The 18,719-nt window shown below is 45.0% G+C and overlaps 2 protein-coding genes across 4 annotated transcripts in view; one reads left to right on the plus strand and one right to left on the minus strand.

The window, feature by feature from the left end:
• Positions 1–7,069, minus strand: part of LOC127630848 (glycerol-3-phosphate acyltransferase 4-like) — a 29,935-nt gene extending 22,866 nt beyond the window's left edge. For 2 of the 3 annotated variants that reach the window (XM_052108674.1, XM_052108672.1), the window contains exon 1: positions 6,752–6,863. The gene's annotated coding sequence lies outside the window, so the exon portion shown is untranslated. Of the gene's footprint in view, positions 1–6,751; positions 6,864–6,976 lie in introns of those variants that run through there. The other variant, XM_052108673.1, reaches the window with a different exon arrangement.
• Positions 7,070–15,950: 8,881 nt separating this feature from the next.
• Positions 15,951–18,338, plus strand: LOC127630850 (C2 calcium-dependent domain-containing protein 4C). The gene is made up of 2 exons (XM_052108675.1): positions 15,951–15,977; positions 17,107–18,338. The coding sequence occupies exon 2, from the start codon at positions 17,146–17,148 to the stop codon at positions 18,331–18,333; it is 1,188 nt and encodes a 395-aa protein (XP_051964635.1). The 5' UTR covers positions 15,951–15,977; positions 17,107–17,145; the 3' UTR covers positions 18,334–18,338.
• Positions 18,339–18,719: the final 381 nt, after the last annotated feature.

Below are 18,719 nucleotides of genomic sequence, written 5' to 3' on the forward strand. Positions count from 1 at the left end.
TTTCCCCATTCTGATGGTTGATAAAAACATTAACTAAAGCTCCTGACCCATATCTGCATTATTTTATGCACTGCACTGCTGCCACATGATTGGCTGATTAGATAATCGCATGGATGATTGTTGGTGCCTGGTGAAGGGCTGGTTTGAGTATTTCTTTAACTGCTGATCTCCTGGGATTTTCACACACAACAGTCTCTAGAATTTACTCCGAATGGTGTCAAAAACAAAAAACATCCAGTGAGTGGCAGCTCTGCATATGGAAATGCCTTGTTGATGAGAGAGGACAACAGAGAATGGCCAGACTGGTTGGAACTGACAAAGTCTACAGTAACTCAGATACCCACTGTACAATTGTGGTGAGAAGAATAGCATCTCAGAATACTATTGGCGGCAAAAGGGAGAAATAAACAATATTAGGTAAGTGGTTTTAATATTGTGGCTGATCTGTGTATATTTCTCACCCACACCTATCATATCACTTCTGAAGACATTGAGTAAACCACTGGAGTCATATGGACTGCCTTGTTCTTTTTGGAGCTGCAAAGTTTTGTTCACTGTTCAATTGAATTGTATGGACCTACAGAGCTGAAAATCATAATTTGTGTTCTGCAGAAGAAAGTAAGTCACAGGTCATTTTTGGGTTAACTTTTCCTTTACGTGTACAAATACTTTTAATGCCATTGTCCTTCTCTATTCTGAGCACAGCCTCAAACCAAACAGCATATAAAATAGAAAGTGACTGCACCCAACAAAGTAAACTCAACAGAAGCCAAATGACAGCATGATAGCACATTCAGCATGTCACAGAGACACTGAATTACTTGAGATCTCGAACAAGGAGATATTTGAGTCAGATCTCCCACGAGAACAGTGGTGTGAGACATTCATGCATAATAGAGAAGAGAACAGAAGAGAAGAGAATAGAGAGAGGAGAACAGAAGAGAAGAAAAGAGAAGAGAATAGAGAGAAGAGAGCAGAAGAGAAGAAAACAGAAGATAAGAGAATAGAAAGAAGAGAAGAAAACAAAAGAGAAGAAAACAGAAGAGAGTGGAAGAGAGAGAAGTAAAAAAAGGAAAATGTGTGTGTGTGTGTGTGTGTGTGTGTGTTATTTATTTTATTTTATTTATACATTTATTTAAAAAGAGATTCTAAGAAACCTCATATTATTTAATATATTCTTCTTAAAAAAAAATAAGAAGAAGAAGAAGAAAGTGTCGGTCACCTTCGCTCCCTGATGGAGGGAACGAGACGTTGTGTCGATGTAGTGACACTAGTTGTCTCTCTTGAGAGCCTTGGTTGCCTCTTATCTTTGAGAAAAGGCCAATGAGAATTGGTGAACAGAATTTTCATGCACCTCCCCCGTACATATGGGTATAAAAGGAGGTTAGCGTGTGTCTGTTCAGACAGGTTTTGAGCTCAGCTTAGTACATTGTTGTGGCAAGAGGGACACAACGTCTCATTCCCACCATCAGGGAACGGAGCTTAACCAAGACGTTTCCCTTCTGTAACTCACTTGACGTTGTGTCGATGTAGTGACACTAGGGGTCCCTATCTAAAAAGCCACACCACTGAACATGTTAAGTTGTTAGCTGCTGTGTTTGAAAATAGCATGTGCATCACACTGCACGTAACCTTCTCCAACGCCCCAAGAGACATCACATAGATCCCCACATCCCTGAGGGAGGGAAGGGATGTAACTAGCCTGGGAGCAGGCCGCGCCAGCCGCAGCCTTTTCGTTCTCTATGTTTTCTCTCCATAGAATGTTAGATGCGGCTGGGGCCATCTAATGCTATAACACGCATCGGGGAAGGCGTTCTTATCCAATTCTATACTTTCAGGGGGAAAAGACCCTGCGTAGACCACATCCTGCTCAACAGGGGAGGTTAACATGTGGCAAAGAACTTCCTCTGCTGAGTTCGGACCCAGAGGGTTAGGGAGGAAGGACACCCAGGGTCAGTGACTTGTGGACTCGACTGGGGGAGTAGACCGCATGTCTTCACCCTGCCAGCTGTTGTCACCATTTTACAGAATTCTACGTGTTCAGACCTGTCAAGGGACAAGACTGGCTCAACCCGGAGATTGTAAAATCTCGTGAAGGTATTGGGTGTTGCCCAGCCTGCCACTCTGCAGATGTCTGCTAGAGAGGTGCCACTGGCCAGTGCCCACGAGAATGCCACACTCCTTGTAGAGTGTGCTCAAACCCGCAAGGGGGCAGGCACGGCCTGGGTCTGGTAGGCCAATGCAATGGCGTCCACAATCCAATGGGCAAGCTTCTGTTTGGAGAAAGCGTTCTCTTTCCGCTGTCCACTAAAGCAGACAAAGAGCTGCTCAGAGTATCTAAAGCTCTGCATGCGATCCAAATAGATCAGCAAAGCACGCACCGGTCACAACAATGCTAAGGCTGGGTCAGCCTCCTCCTGGAGCAGCGCTTGCAGGTTCACTACCTGATACTTGAATGGGGTCATAGGAACCTTGGGCACGTAGCCCGGTCGGGGTCTCAGGATGACATGAGAGTCTGCAGGACCAAACTCCAGGCAAGTGTCGCTGACAGAGTGCGCTTGCAGGTCCCTAACCCTCTTGATGGAAGTAAGCACGATCAGGAGGGCCGTCTTCAAGAAGAGGGTTGAGGATGCCATATGCCCCAGGAGCCTCTGAAATTGTTTCTTTTTTCTGTTTGTTTTTTCGGTCTGAATAAACTCAGCACCAATTGCGCATGCTCACTCGTGAGGTGCGCTGTCATTGAGACTGAGATGCGCTGAACCGTGGAGAGATTGCTCTTTTCCCAGTTGACCCGAAGCCCTAAACGGATGAGGTGCGTGAGCACCAGGTCCCTGTACACACAGAGCAACTATCGAGAGTGCACTAAGATTAGCCAGTCGTTGAGGTAGTTGAATATGTGAATGCCCACTTCCCTTAATGGGGCAATTGCTGCCTCTGCTACTTTCGTGAAGACGTGAGGGGACAGGGACAGTCTGAAGGGGAGGTCCTTGTACTAATACCCCTGGCCGTCGAAAGCGAACAGTAGAAAGTGTCTGTGATGTGGTAATATTGAGACGTGAAAGTACGGATCCTTCAGGTCTACCGCTGCGAACCAATCTCGATGCCGGACGCATGTCAGAATACGTTTCTGTGTCAGCATCTTGAACGGGAGTCTGTGCAAGGCCCGATTCAGAACTTGCAGGTCCAAGATTGGCTGCAACCCACCTCCTTTCTTGGGTACGATGGAGTAAGGGCCGTAGAAACCCTTCTCCATCTCGGCTGGAGGGACAGGCTCTATCAAGTCCTTGTGTAGAAGGGTTGCGATCTCTGCACACAGGGAGGAAGCGTTTTCGCCCTGCACCAAGGTAACACTGATGCCGCTGAAATGGGGCGGGCGCCTGGTGAACTGAATCACATAGCCGAGTCAGATGGTCCTGGCCAGCCACCGCAACGGGTTATAAAGCGTAAGCCACACGTCCAAGCTCCAGGCGAGGGGCACTAAAGGGACGATCACGTGTGACATAGCTGGAGGTGGGGCCTCGCGGCGGGGGGAGCAGGCGACGTCACTTCGGGGAGCGTTGCATCATCCCGAGGTGATTGTGCTGAGAGGCTCGACGCACTTACCTTGCTCTGCGTACCCAGTCTGAGGCAGGAAGGCGACTGAGGAGGAGATTCTGTAGCGACGACCTCTAGACTCATCACCACCTTCCAGCCTGAACCACGAGTGTGGTGCAGTTGGGCACGTGAAGGCGGAGGGTCAGCATTCATTATGGCCCGAATGCAAGTGCTCGGTGTCTGATCGCCATGAGAACAGCGGTTGTGAGCACTGGCTAAGTGACCCAGGGAGTGAGGAAACTGCTTCCTTTGCGACAACATGGGTACCGCAGCCCGTTGGGGGTGCGGCAAGCAAAGGAAACGAAACAAAAGGTTATCTACCGGCCCTCAACTGGGGAATTGAGTGGTCTGGATACCAGCTCCGTGGCAGATGTCTCTCTCCCTGGGTTGACCGTCTCTGGAGCACTTGGGAGCCTTCTGGGTCCGGGAGGTGGTCCGTGAGATGGGGGTGTCCACTTCCTGCGGGGAGCTATACGCTGGGGCTGAGAGCTGGGCCTGGGGTTTCACCTCCGCAGGGGGATGTCCTCGGCGTGCAGACGGAATGCGCTGTCCTTTTCTGCATATCGCAGTGGCATATTGTGATCAGTTCTGCATAACGCGGCTGATCATTTTAGCTTATCGCGGCGCATTTGGCACGTTTCGCGGCCGGTCCATTCGGTCCGTTTCGCGGCCGACCCATCGGACCCCTCGGTTCTCCCGATGGTCAGTCCTCCCCTGATCGGCCCCAAGGTGCGTCGGCTCACCGGGAAAATACCCGGTATGCCAGATTACCAGTCCAGCCCGGTCGGTCGCTGAGCACCAGGACTACCCAAGTGCAGATCTCTTAGCGCTTTGGCCTGGTGGACTTGCAGGAGGGCCGTAGTGTACAGGGCAGAGGAGGCCTGTCCAGCAGCACTGTAGGCCTTGGTTGCCAGAGATGACATCAACCTACAGGCCTTGGAGGGGAGTGATGGTCGATCCCGCCAGGTGGCGCCGTTTTGAAGGCAAAGGTGTACCCATGGGCTGCCCCGCCGTCAAGGGTAGTGAGACCGGACGAGCGAGGGAGTTGGTTTCGGGCAGTGAAAGGTGCCCTCCACAACTTCGTCAGCTCATCATGAACTTCTGCGAAGAAAGGAACCGGTCTCATCTCGGAACCGGATGGGGGCAAACGAGCGTGCTGGGGAATGGGTGGTCCATGAGGATTTACCCGTCAAAACCGCGGCTGTTAAATTCCCAAAATCACCCCCCAGCACCGGCCGCGCCTGCCACAGTGGGGGGCGGCTAGAGTGGCTTTCTCCCGGAAGAAGGAGAGCCGCGACCGCAGCGTCGCAGTGAGAACATGAGCCGTCCACAAACGCTGCCTCTGTGTGATCTCTGCACAAACACGAGAGGCAGCGCCTGTGGCCGTCAGAAGCGGAGAGATAACGACCGCATCCAGGAATGACACAAAGACAGAAGGACATCTTGAAAAAGACGCTCAAGGTTCAACATCAATGTATTTACTCTTTTAGAGGGCTGTCGAAGCGCTCAGGGTCGTAGACTGCACTGGCTTGCAGAAGAAGAGAAAAGTCGCTGTAATCTTGATCTGTTAATTCAACAACATACTGATGTGTGTCTTGTTTTTGAAATAACAAAAGCAATTAATTAATGGGCTCATATTCCTTAAAAATCATATGTTGGATTATTCAAGGACTGAGGTCCTCCATTTTTGGTGTTAAGAGCCTACATTCAGACTTCAAAAAAGAAATTCAAAATTCTGACATTATAATACTGCAAGAAACATGGAATGTCAGAGATTTGTCCACTGGCTGCCCAATTGGATTTAAAGAAATCGTTCAACCATCAATCAAATTAAGAGGGGTGACTCAGGGCAGAGACTAAGGGAGAATGCTGATATGGTACAGAACAGAACTCATAGACTCAATCAAATCTATAAAAATCTGAAAATTTTACATTTGGTTAAAAATCCAAAAAGATATTGTCTCCACAGACCGTCACATATTCTTGTGTGCTACATATTTACCACTGGCTGAATCTCCCTATTACAATGAAGAAACCTTTTCCATCCTGCAAGATGAGATCTGCCATTTCAAGACAAAAAGAAATGTGTTAATGTGTGTCGATTTAAATGCCAGAACTGGAAATGAACCAGACTTTGTCAATACACAGGAAGACAGATATATTACAAACACAAGCCACCCTCTGCCCTCATACCACCTCAGAAATAATTATGATAAATTCACAAACAAAAGTGGGAAAATCCTACTAGAGCTCTGTCAATCGCTGGGCCTGTATATAGAGAATGGTCGCATACGGGGAGACTCTTTTGGCTGTTATACCTTAAATTATTGTCTGGGTAACAGTACTGTAGACTATTTCATTACTGACATTGACCCAGTGCATTTCAGAACATTCACAATCAGTCCTCAAACACATCTGTCAGACCACTGTAAAATTACACAATATCTAAAATGAACTCAAACCATTGAATCATGCAGCCAGCCCTCTCATTTACTAAAGCTGCAGCAATCATATAAGTGGACAAAAACAGCAAAAAAAAAAAACATGATCAAATTGCAATAGAAAGTCAAACTCTAAAATTATTATTGAAAAAATGTATAATTAACACATATCCACAAAATAAAGTAGGCATAAATCTGGCAATAAGTGACATTACAAATATATTCCACTGCAATTTGAAAAAATAATCAAAAAGGAAACCAAAAAACACCAACAAAAAATGGTTTGACAGTGAGTTGAAAAAGTATTAGAACAACAGTACGAAATCAAAAACACAGAGATCCTGACAATCAAGGTCTCCGCCATCAATATCATGAAGCTTTTAAAGTGTACAAACAAACTCTCAGAGCAAAAAACGAAGAACAACTATTTCAAGCAATGGAGGAGTTAATAAATACCAGTAACTTTTGGAACAATTGGAATACAGACATAGACCACAACAGGAAGAATTGGCCATTCAACATATGGAGGACACACTTTGAACATACATGTACTATATAATCATTATTTTGTTCATTGCTCATGTAATGGCCAATGCATTGGCAATACTGCACAAGTCATGCCAATAAAGCTCATTTGAATTTAACTGAAAAAGAAGAGAAGAGAATAGAAGAAAACTGAAGAGAAGAACACTGAAGAGAACTCAATGTCTATTTACCTAAAATGTACACTGTTGTATTTCCAATTAAACCTGCCATAGCATGTTATAACGCTGTTAATAATCCTGAATTACTTTTAACGCCGTATCCACATAATCACTGCAAGCTACAGCTTTTCAGCTAGAGGACTGAAGCAGAAAAGCCGGTGGATCAGCTGTTACACTGATCAAATGACGCAGAGATGCTGCGTTCGTCAGCACATGCTTGTCTCTATAAATACTCACTTGACGCTTTTTTGAGCTGCTTCGGTCTCAGACTGAAGGCGTCTCATCCTCGCCAATGAGGCTGTCACAAGAGGTATGTAGGACCGAAGATCCGCAGAGCACGAGTGACGTAAAGACTCTGACGCGTATCAAAACGTGAGAAGTAACTACTCCATAGACTGACCATATTACTCCACTAGGGGGCGCATGTCGGCTCAGAGACACCAATTTGCCATTGGGTTGCACTGAAATTTCAAGACGGTTTTAGTTTCATTAGTGACTTTTGTACACTAACATATGTTTAGAAGTTATTTTTTTAATAACAATCTATCTTTAATAGAAATGTATATCCGTCAAGGCAATATATAGTTCAAAAAAAGAAAAGAAAAAAAACACGGAATGACAATCACAAATGACTGTGGTGGGTCAATCCTGACCAGCGCTGAGGAAAGTTACACATAACTGACAACGTCCGCTTCAGCAGCGGTCTGAACTGTAATGCACAATTTTATAATGACTTTGAGACACTTGAAGGGTTAAAATAGGAGAAATATTATTCATCTCAATTGTACATCACCAATTAGAGATTTCAGTGCCACTAATGAACGACCATTTAAAGGTTCACTCTAAATTTTTCCTCATTAAAAATGTTTAACACATAAAGACATGAATTGTAATTTTGCAATATTTGTATGAAGTCTTGGCCACTCACATTAAAATGGGGACTCCTACATTTCTACAATTTTCTCTGAAACCGAAAAATCGTGATTTTAAATACTGCTGCGTGTCAAGACGCTAAGCGTCAGTGTAACTCCAAGATGACACAAGTTACCGAGTGCTTCATTATACCTAGACTACCGAGCAGTCTTTAGAATAACAGCGCCCCCTAGTGATCAACTAAATTCTTACATGCTTCATTTAGAGCCTGATGATAACTAGGTAGACTGACTTTACCTCTCCCCATCAAAAAAATACTGTAGCCTATTTTTAAGATTTACGCATTTTAATTTCATAATACAATTCCATCAAATTTAATAGTGCAATGTTTCAAAAATTTAAATTCACAAAACTTAAAACATGTATTTTATTTTAATCAATATTTGATGAAATGTTGTTATGAAATTGAAATGCGTAAATCTTAAAATAAATAAATAAAAAGTGTAAGAAATGACACAAAAGACTCCAGCAGGTGGTGCTGCAGGCCTGTATATTTGTTAGCCCTTGAATGTCACATAAAACGTTGATTGAAAACAACAATAATGCCTTTTAAACACGATGTCTTCTGCTAACATCCCAATATTACCTCTCAATGTAATTGACAGAAAGATAATGTTGTAGAAATTTTGATACTCATTGATCAGTAATAGTCATTACAGGGGAATGCCTCTGTGTCTGAGGGATGCAGAGGGGGAGGATCTGCTTTTGTTGAGAAACCTTGGGATAAAAGAGTATAAAATACAAGTCAGCCTTCACCTCTGGGTCCCACTCACGGCACAGATTAACTCCTGTGTAATGACCGGGTCCTTCTTGCAAGAATAAAAAATTTTAAAGGACTGTTTGAGTCAGAGTGTCTCTTACGCAGTGATAATGGTTGGTTGATCATTTTTTGCCACAACAATAATTAAAAACAAACTCTCAAACTTATTTGATGTCTTTTGACTGTAGTTTTCAAAATTCATAACCAGTTTCAGAATTGTGTTTATTAACCACTTTCTCTTGAACTGAAATAATGCACGTGCTCATCAGCTGAACATCTGTCTGTAAATTCGTATGAAAAAATATATTAAAACCAAATATTATTATTCTCCTAATGACTATAAACAAAACATTTTAAATATAAAACTTCCATTGAATTTAAGAAAGTTTTTACAAGAAATGTAACTTTCATTCAGATTAGGTCAGTTTCATTGTGCCAACATAATTTAGTTGGATTAGGTCAACTTCTTTTGTCAAACTCAACTTAATAAGGTTTTGTCCAATTGATTTTCTTATGTTGGTCTAACTAAATTTATTTAACATTAATTTCATTAGTAGGTAAGCACATATAAGAACAGTTAAACTGTTGCTTTGTCAGTTTAATAGCAACTGCTTATAGAGTTACAGTGAACAGCACTTGTAAGTGAAAGTCCAGACTCAACCTAAACACAAGCGCCAATCTTCACCACATCGGTAATTGGTAACCCACAAACCTTCAACATAACAGACACTGTTCCCTTTACAAAAGGCTTCACTACGATGTTGCGCTGCTAAGTGCTACGGGGAACAATCTTGCATTGTGAGCAGCTGTGAATTTGTGTGAAACACGTCAATGAACATTGACCTGAATTTATAGCCTCGGCTGGTGAAGATCATTAGATGCACCTGTGGCCAGGCTATAAAATAGAGGCGTCACCAGCGTGTCGACAGATATTTTTCATTCAGAGCATACTATGCTGTGTGTCTCACAACCTGCTAGAAAACTTTCTTCCCTCTTTGTTAGGAGTTAGAAATTGTTAGGCAGTGCGCAGATCTTTCTTTCTCTCTCTGCTCTGAAAGAGTATATATATTTATATATAAAAAAAAAGAAAAAAGAGAGAATGACGGAGAAACAGAGCAAACGATGCATGTTTCCTTGTCAACGTCTCATGACAGACAAGGACACGCATGAGTTTTGCTTTGTTTGTTTGGGGGAAGAGCACGCAGCTCTCGCGTTGGCGGGTGCACGCGTTGTGACCTTCTTTTCGGTCGGGATGCTTCGCGCTCGCCTCGCTTACTTCCGAGAGCCAGCACCCGCACTTCATTCGTGGGGCTCTCGTATGGATCTGGCTGAGGAGCGAGAGACGGGTGCGTCCCTTTCGCTCGCTCTCTCCCCAGATCCGGCTGGTCCTTCTCGTGTTCTTGAAGCGCCTCGCGCCTCTTCAGTTCAGGAGGGGGACCTCGATTCCCTTGGGTCTATAGATTTCGAGTTACCCACATCAGAGCACTCAAAACATGATGCAAAATCCTCTGAGGAGTTACTCGATGTGGTGACTCGTGCTGTGGCCAGACTTCAATTAGACTGGCCACGTGACCAAGAAACCCCCAAACGCTCCAAATTAGAGGATAGATTTCTGTCTGATGGCCAAGGGAAGGGAACACCTCATCAGTCCCTTCCCTTCTTTGATGACCTCCACGATGAGCTTGCTCGTTCGTGGAGGAACCCTTATACCTTGCACGTTCACGTGCCCTCGACGTCGTTATATTCGACTATCGTGGGTGCTGAGGCGCGAGGGTATTCGAGGATGCCGCCGGTCGAAGAGACACTTGCGGGTTATCTCTCGCCGGGTTCTGCATCGTCCTTGAAAAAACCTGCTCTCCACTCTAAGCCATGCATGACTACCTCCATGCTAGTGGGGAGGGCTTATCAAGCGGCAGGTCAGGCTGGTGCTGCGCTGCGCTGCACACCATGGCTGTGTTACAGGCGTACCAGGCTGACCTGCTAAAAGATCTGAGTGCGGGTGAAACTCTCGACGAAGAGGCCTTTTCAGAGCTTCGTCGAGCTACGGATTTGTCTCTCCGCACGACCAAGCAGTCAGCCCGTTCCATTGGCCGGTCTATGTCCGCTTTAGTCAGTACGGAGAGGCATTTATGGCTTAACCTGTCAGGCATCCGAGATAGGGACAGAGTTTTCTTAATCGATGCCCCGGTTTCGCCTTCTGGTCTCTTCGGAGACGCCATGAATACGGTTATCTCCAGATTCCAGGAGGCGAAAAGCCATGAGGAAGCCTTTGGGCAGTTTCTTCCTCGCTGCACTCAGGGGGCAGTGCCGTCGGCCACCCAGTCTCGCCCCGCCTCTGCTAGGAGAGAGGCTCAAAAACAGAGCGTGGCGAGTCGTGCTCCCCCTCGTAGGGACTGGGGACAGGCTCGTCGCCCTCAGCAGCCGCCCAAGGAGACCTCAGGGCTGTGATCTCTAAAAGAAAGAAGCCCTGACGTTCTTGTACCCAACTTTGTGAGGGTAGTTCCCTTTGGGACGGGGCGCGTGTATCATCCACTTTGGCCCTCCCGATACCCTCACGAAACCTCTTCACTCCCGCCGCCTTTGGTGTTTTGGGTGATAGAGGCTTCCAACAAAGAGTTGGGTGTACCGTTGCTTCCTGCCTTAGTCCAGGACACGGCACACTCAACACCCCTCAACAGGAAGTGTTGAAATTAGTACCCATCTCAGAGAACCTGGCAGCGTGGAAACTTCTGCCAGGTATTTCTATGTGGGTTCTAAAGACAGTAGAAAGAGGCTACAGAATTCAATTCGCTCGCTGCCCTCCGCGTTTCAACGGCGTGGTTCCCACTACCGTAAGACCGGAGCAGGCATGTCTACTGTGGAAAGAACTGCAAAATCTCTTGGCAAAAGGGGCCATAGAACATGTTCCCTTCCAGAGAAAGAGTCAGGCTATTACAGCAGATACTTCCTGGTTCCCAAGAAGGGTGGGGGGTTGCGTCTGATTCTAGATCTTCGAGGCTTGAACCGCTCGGTCAGGGTGTTCAAGTTCAAGATGCTAACTGTCAAGTCGGTCGTGTCTCAGATCCAACATCTCGATTGGCTGGTCACGATCGATCTCATGGACGCATATTTCCATATTGGAATTCTGCCACAGCACAGGAAGTTCCTGAGGTTCGCTTTCGGGGACGAAGCCTTCCAGTATCGGGTTCTTCCATTCGGCCTAGCCCTATCACCCCGCACATTCACGAAATGCATGGATGCAGCACTGGCTCCTTTGCGACTCCAGGGCATCCGCATTCTGAATTATTTAGACGACTGGCTGATACTAGCACAATCTCAAGAACTGGCAGTTCAGCACAGGGATATCGTCTTGGCTCATCTAGGTTCTCTGGGTCTGAGACTCAACATCCAGAAGAGCGTTCTTGCTCCAACCCAAGAAATTACCTATCTAGGGATTATATGGAACTCATTCACGATGCGGGCACAGTTGTCTCCCGCTCGTGTCAGCTCCATCCAGAACTCCCTGAGCAATCTCAGGCTAGGTCAAAGTTGCACTGTTCATCAGTATCAACGAATACTAGGTCTCATGGCATCTGCGTCCACGGTGATTCCTTTGGGCCTTCTCCATATGAGACCGTTTCAGCTGTGGCTAAAAGCCAGGGATTTCATCCAAGGGCCAGTCCCCTAAGGCAAATAAGGGTTACGCCCGAGCGCTCGTTCCCTTTCTATGTGGCTCAGACCCCGGTTCCTTACCTTGGGTCCCACTCTCGGTGCGTCATGTCGTCGCAGGATGCTAACGACAGACGCCTCCCTGACGGGTTGGGGTGCGATCTTAAGTGGTCGTCCAGCCCAAGGGGAATGGGAGGGTCATCAGCTCGATTGGCACATCAACTGCCTCGAGCTGATGGCGGTATTTCTGGCCCTGAAATACTTCCTCCGACATCTGAGAGGCTGCCATGTCCTTGTGCTGGTGGACAACACAGCAGCAGTCTCCTACATAAACCGTCAAGGAGGTCAACGCTCTCGCCACCTGAATTTGCTGGCACGTCAGATTCTCCTTTGGGCCCAGGGCAAGCTCCTGTCACTCAGGGCAATTTACATCCCTGGACGCCTAAATGTGGGAGCAGATTTGCTGTCCAGACAAAACATACCGAGGGGCGAGTGGAAACTCCACCCCGAGGTAGTACAACAAATTTGGGGGAGATTTTACAGAGCAGAAGTGGACCTCTTTGCCTCTCAAGAGACTGCGCAATGTCCCCTCTACTTCTCTCTGAGTCACCCAGCCCCCCTGGGTCTGGACGCGATGGCGCATACATGGCCCAGAATGTGTCTGTATGCTTTTCCCCGGTTTCTCTGCTCCCGGAGTCTTAGCCAGAGTTCAGCCAGCAAGGGTCTTGCCTCTTACTGATAGTGCCTCACTGGCCGAACAGGATTTGGTTCTCAGAAATTATATCTCTCCTCGACGGCTCGCCTTGGGCGATTCCGGACAGGAGGGACCTTCTGTCTCAGGCACAGGGGACGATATTTCATCCCCGGCCCGAATTGTGGAAACTTCATGTTTGGCCCCTGAAGGGTACCAACTGAGGAACACAGGGCTGTCGCCTGAAGTTATCGAGACCATTCTTAGTGCTAGGGCTCCCTCCACCAGAAGAATCTACACCAATAAATGGGGTGTCTTCGAAAGGTGGTGCAGTTTACATGGTGCAGATCCAGTTAACTGCCAAATTGTTTCAGTTCTGGACTTTCTGCAGTTAAAACTGTCAGCAGGCATATGCCCCGCTACTCTCAGGGTTTATGTGGCCGCCATTTCGGCTTGCCACGCCTTGATGGACGTGCCTTTGGGGAGGCACCCTCTACTCGCTCGCTTCATTCGTGGAGCCAGGTGACTGAGGCCTCCTGTTAGGACCAGAACTCCCTCATGGGACTTAGCAATAGTCCTGGAGGGTCTGGCCGAAACCCCCTTTGAACCTCTAGAGTCAGCGTCTGATAGACTTCTGACTCTCAAGCTGGTTTTTCTTGTGGTGATTACTTCTCTTAAGAGAATCGGGGATCTACAGGCTCTGTCTGTTTTGCCGGCCTGTTTAGAGTTTGCCCCAGGTATGGCCAAAGCTATCCTGCATCCTCATCCTGACTACCTTCCTAAGGTGCTTTTTTCGACACTACACCCTGTCACTCTGGAAGCCTTCTGCTCCCCGCCATTTTTAACACCGGAGCAGGAAAGTCTTCACGGACTCTGCCCAGTCCGTGCCCTTCAAACTTATGTCCACCGCACTAGCCAGTGGCGTAAGTCTGGGCAATTGTTTGTCTGCTTTGGGGGCCGCAACAGGGGGGCAGCTGCTACCAAGCAGACTATGTCACATTGGGTGAGGGATGCTATTGCCCTGGCCTATGAGGCGCGCGGTCAAGCTTCGCCAGTAGGTGTCAGGGCTCACTCCACCAGAGGGGTCGCCGCCTCTAAAGCCTTGGCTAGAGGGGTCCCTCTGCAGCAGGTTTGTGATGCAGCAGGCTGGTCCTCTCCGCACACATTCATCGGATTTTATAGTTTGGATGTTCATGCTACTCCGGGCTCTTACGTCCTTGAGTCAACATCCCAAGCTCATGCCTGAACGGGTTTGTGACGCGGCAGGCTGGTCCTCTCCACGCACATTCTTCAGTTTTTTATGGCAGGCTCGTGCCTGAACACATTCGTGATGCGGCAGGCTGGTCCTTTCCGCACACGTTCATCAATCTTCATGGGTTAGATGTTTCTGCTACTCCGGATTCTTACGTCCTTGAGTCAACATCCCAAACTCATGCCTGAACAAGTTTGTGACGCGGCAGGCTGGTCCTCTCCGCGCACATTCTTCAGTTTTTATGACAGGCTCATGCCTGAACAAGTTTGTGACGCGGCAGGCTGGTCCTCTCCGCACACATTCATCAGATTTTATATTTTGGATGTTCATGCTACTCCGGGCTCCTATGCCCTTGAGTCGACATCTCAGCTCATGCCTGAACAAGTTTGTGATGCGGCAGGCTGGTCCTCTCCGCTCACATTCATCAGTTTTTATGACAAGTTTGTGTTGCGATAGGGTTCTCTTCGCACACATTCATCGAACTTTATGGGTTAGATGCTTTGCTACTCTGGACTCTTATGTCCTTGAGTCGACATCTCAGCTCATGCCTGAACAAGTTTGTGATGCGGCAGGCTGGTCCTCGCCGCACACATTCATCAAAATTGAATGGTTTAGATGTTTATGCTACTCCGGGCTCTTATGCCCTTGAGTCGACATCTCAAGCTCATGTCTGAGACCTCTCGCGTTTTTGTGAGTACACTGCACAACCGTAGGGGTCCGGACAGCCCCAAGTGTGGCGGCGTGGGTATTGCGTTCCCCGTAGCGCTTAGCAGCGCAACATCGTAGTGAAGCCTTTTGTAAAGGGAACGTCTCGGGTTACATGTGTAACCCTTGTTCCCTGAAAAAGGCGGAACGAGATGTTGCGCTGCTTTGCCGCACTGGGACGTCCCAGGACTGCTCTTCAGAAAAAGGTATCTGTCGACACGCTGGTGACGCCTCTGTTTTATAGCCTGGCCACAGGTGCATCTAATGATCTTCACCAGCCGAGGCTATAAATTCAGGTCAGTGTTCATTGACGTGTTTCACACAAATTCACAGCTGCTCACAATGCAAGATTGTTCCCCGTAGCGCTTAGCAGCGCAACATCTCGTTCCGCCTTTTTCAGGGAACAAGGGTTACACATGTAACCCGAGACATTTTTAAATGCCAGTATAATAGAACATTCAAAATTAAAAATGTCCAATTCTCATCTTGCTCAAAACTGCATAATATAACACTTAATTTCAAAACGTGTTCTCTCTATCCATGCAGTCCCATGCCCCTGCCCAGTTTTATCAATGCTACATTAACACCACAAAAAGTATTCACGTAGTCCCAACTCAAATGGATTAAGTGAACTTAAATGTACACATTTAAAGAATAGAAAATAATACCATTGAAGTTGTTGCTTTTGTTTATCTTAATTTAGTAAACTGAAGTTTTTTTTAGTATACAGTTCATACACAGTGAAAGACAAAACCAGAGAAGAAGCTGTGCATATTTTGTAAATAACATCGCCCACTCAAATCCTGACATCAACTTTTAAATCAGGATTCTAGATCAGCAGGGCAGCATGACTTCTGACCTCACTACATCAAGGCTAAGCTGGAGAACACAGCCTCACCATTTTCTGAGGAAAGGTCTCTCTTTGAAGCAGCACTACTGAGGTCATCATTGACCTTTAAGTGAGAATATGTCTAGCTGATCTGAGAACAGTTTCACTGTCTTTGATAACAGTTCTGGGGTAGGAGGGAGCTTGTCTGAAATCATTTTTTATTTGAGATAAAAAAGAAACTATTCTCATCAGGCTACACAGAGGTGGCCTATAGGGCAGAAAATGTCTTGTGATTGGCCACTTTGTGTTAAAAGCAAAGACGGACAGACCGAACCGAACATTTAAATCTCAACACAGACTACATATAACACAGTACCTCACAGTCGTGAACATCTCCACTACAAAGATCATCCAAAACAGGTAAGGACAAAAACAATTAATCATATTTCATATTTTTCTCAAAATAAGGATGTGAAAGCTCACATTAATCTGTTTCCAAAAAAATACAACAACTTAAAACAATGTAATCAAATAGATGGTATATTTGGCTTTAAATGCACATTGTACAGTATGTCATAACAACATGCATGAGATTTGAGAAAAATGCTTGTTTACATGAGTATATTAGAATATATTATGCTAGTGAAAAAACTTTATGGCAGGATTTTACATGCATAATCTTATTTTAATTTTGAAAAATGGAAGCCATTTTATTTAGGATTTTAACTTAATATTTACTTATTTATTTATTGACATAAAGATATCTGATATATGGAAATACATGTAAAACACATAGAATTTCAGTAAAAAAATATTCAGACTATTTTTATGCATTTAACACATTTCAGTTTCAAAACAAATTTCCATCAAATTGAATTAGGTATTCTTTAACTAAATTAAATGAATGAAACTTGAATGATTACGTTTTATTACTTTGATTTTAAGGCTAAAATACTTTTTTTTTAGTGTATGTGCATGTATGTTTTCACTGATATGAAACATGTCAAATACTTGTAAATGTATGCAACATTGATTTAAAAAATGGCTTGTACGTATACTGTATGTAACATATATTTCTTATGTACACACACATAGGTGACATACATTTCTATGAATTCCTCGCTCAAAAAAAATATTTTAGCCTTTTTTTATGATTTATGCATTTCAATTTCATTACAAAATTCTGTCAAATTGAATTGTGTAATATTTAACAAAATTAAATGAATAAAACTTAAAACATTGTGTTTATTTAATTTAATTAGACTACTTGATTCAACTTGATAGAATTTTGTTTACGTAAATATGAAAAAGAATGAGTGTATGCATCATGATACATACTGTATATAATTATATGAGTGAAAGAACAGGTACTCCACTTCAAGTTTGCACATATACTTTAGAATATACAATATATTTCAAATAGTGGGATTTGAAATCTGTACATAAAGGATTACTATATATTTATGAACTGTAATATTGTATATGAAATTGCATATGTCAGTTTTCTGTTTGGGTTTGTTTATTTGTTTGTTTGTTTGTTTGTTTGTAGGCGGTTTGTTTTCAGAGTTGATAGGCATCATCAGTCAGAATGTGGATCATTCAGAAAGTGCAGGAGAGTGCTGGAAATCTTCCAATGCAGCTCAGTCAGCTTGTCAGCAAAAACAAACAAGAGATTTCTGCCAAGACAAGCATCTTCAAAAAACTGCACTACAACGTCCTAACACCTGATAAAATTCCTGACTTTTTTCTACCTCCCAAGCTCACCAAGTGTTGCCTTCCGGCAGAAACAGAAAAGATTTCACAGTGTCTGAATGAAGAAAGAAAATTACACAGCTCTGGAAAAACAACATTGTCGAGATCTGCTTCTGTTCAGCAATCGAGATCAAGTTTTACCCAATCTACAGTGGCTTTGAACAGGCTAAAACCAATCCCATATTCACTGAAGTGCTATGAGTCTGGACTATTTGAGAGTCCAAACACACGTCGTAAAGAGTCCCTCTTCCATTCAGCACTTACAAGTTATACCCTTGAACGGCTCACCATCAAAGCACCAAAACTGCCCTGCAGAGCAGTGCTGAGTATGACCATCATTGAGAGTGGCATGCCCTCTGCTGACTCCACCACTCATTTATCACCTCAACAAATCAGAAGAGAGAATTTCACTGGAGAATGTTCAATGCGACATTCGTTCTCTGGAGATCCACTTCAACTAGATGTTCTCCACACCTCCATAGACGAGACTAAAAAAGTTCACTCTCCTCTGGACAAAAAGTCCATCACGCTGAGAGTCCCTCACCATGCCAAAGTTGTTCAGGCTTCCCGCTGCACAAAACTCGCCCCTCCCATCCAGTTCCCATTGGACATGCTGCACTGCCAGGAGCGCTTCCATCAGGAGCATGTTCTTCCTCTCCCACAGAGAGGCTGTGTACGAATCTCAGCTTTTCGATCCAGTACCGCCGGGTGCTCAACTACAGTTCGCATACGTGTGATCTCGGTGGAAGGCTTGAGAGATCTTGGTGACTTTCGACCTCTGACCTGCAGCTTAACCTTAAGCCTTACCCCAGGAAAGATGCAGCGCCAACACAGTGCCATCATCAGAAACTGCCGTAACCCTGTGTTCAATGAAGATTTCTTCTTCACAGAGTTTGGGGAACAGGAAGGACGGCTGAGAGATTTAGCTCTCAGACTGAAAGTGCTGGATAAGCCCTCAGGACTGGGAAGAGGAGTGGTACTGGGAATTGTCATTAAACCCCTCTGTCAGCTTCTGCCACTCTGAGATGCACAAACACGCATTGGAAACTGCTGCAGGTTTTCCGCAAATGTGAAATTCTGAATAAACTATTAATTCAATTGTGGAAACTGGTTTGATCAGAGCTACGCAGCAGGTGTAAAGATAATAATTTTTGCTATTTCTTAGGAGATGTACAGAAAATAATTCTTTAACATTATACAACAGTTATATTGAAGACATTTTTTTAAAACAGTCACTACAGAGAAGGGGAATTAATCAAATAAAAACATGGGCAATTGTTGGTGAAACATAATGTTAAAGGGTTAGTTCACCCAAAAATGTAAAATCTCTCATGATTTACTCACCCTCCTGACATCAAAGATGTGTATGACTTTCTTTCTTCTGCACAACACAAATTAAGATTTTTAGAG

Source organism: Xyrauchen texanus, chromosome 37, assembly GCF_025860055.1.
Source record: "Xyrauchen texanus isolate HMW12.3.18 chromosome 37, RBS_HiC_50CHRs, whole genome shotgun sequence".
In the NCBI taxonomy this organism is placed as follows: domain Eukaryota; kingdom Metazoa; phylum Chordata; class Actinopteri; order Cypriniformes; family Catostomidae; genus Xyrauchen; species Xyrauchen texanus.

What these genes read in the sequence shown, in the direction of transcription:
- LOC127630850 (XM_052108675.1), top strand. Translation starts at nt 17,146, where the DNA reads ATGTGGATCATTCAGAAAGTGCAGGAGAGTGCTGGAAATCTTCCAATG.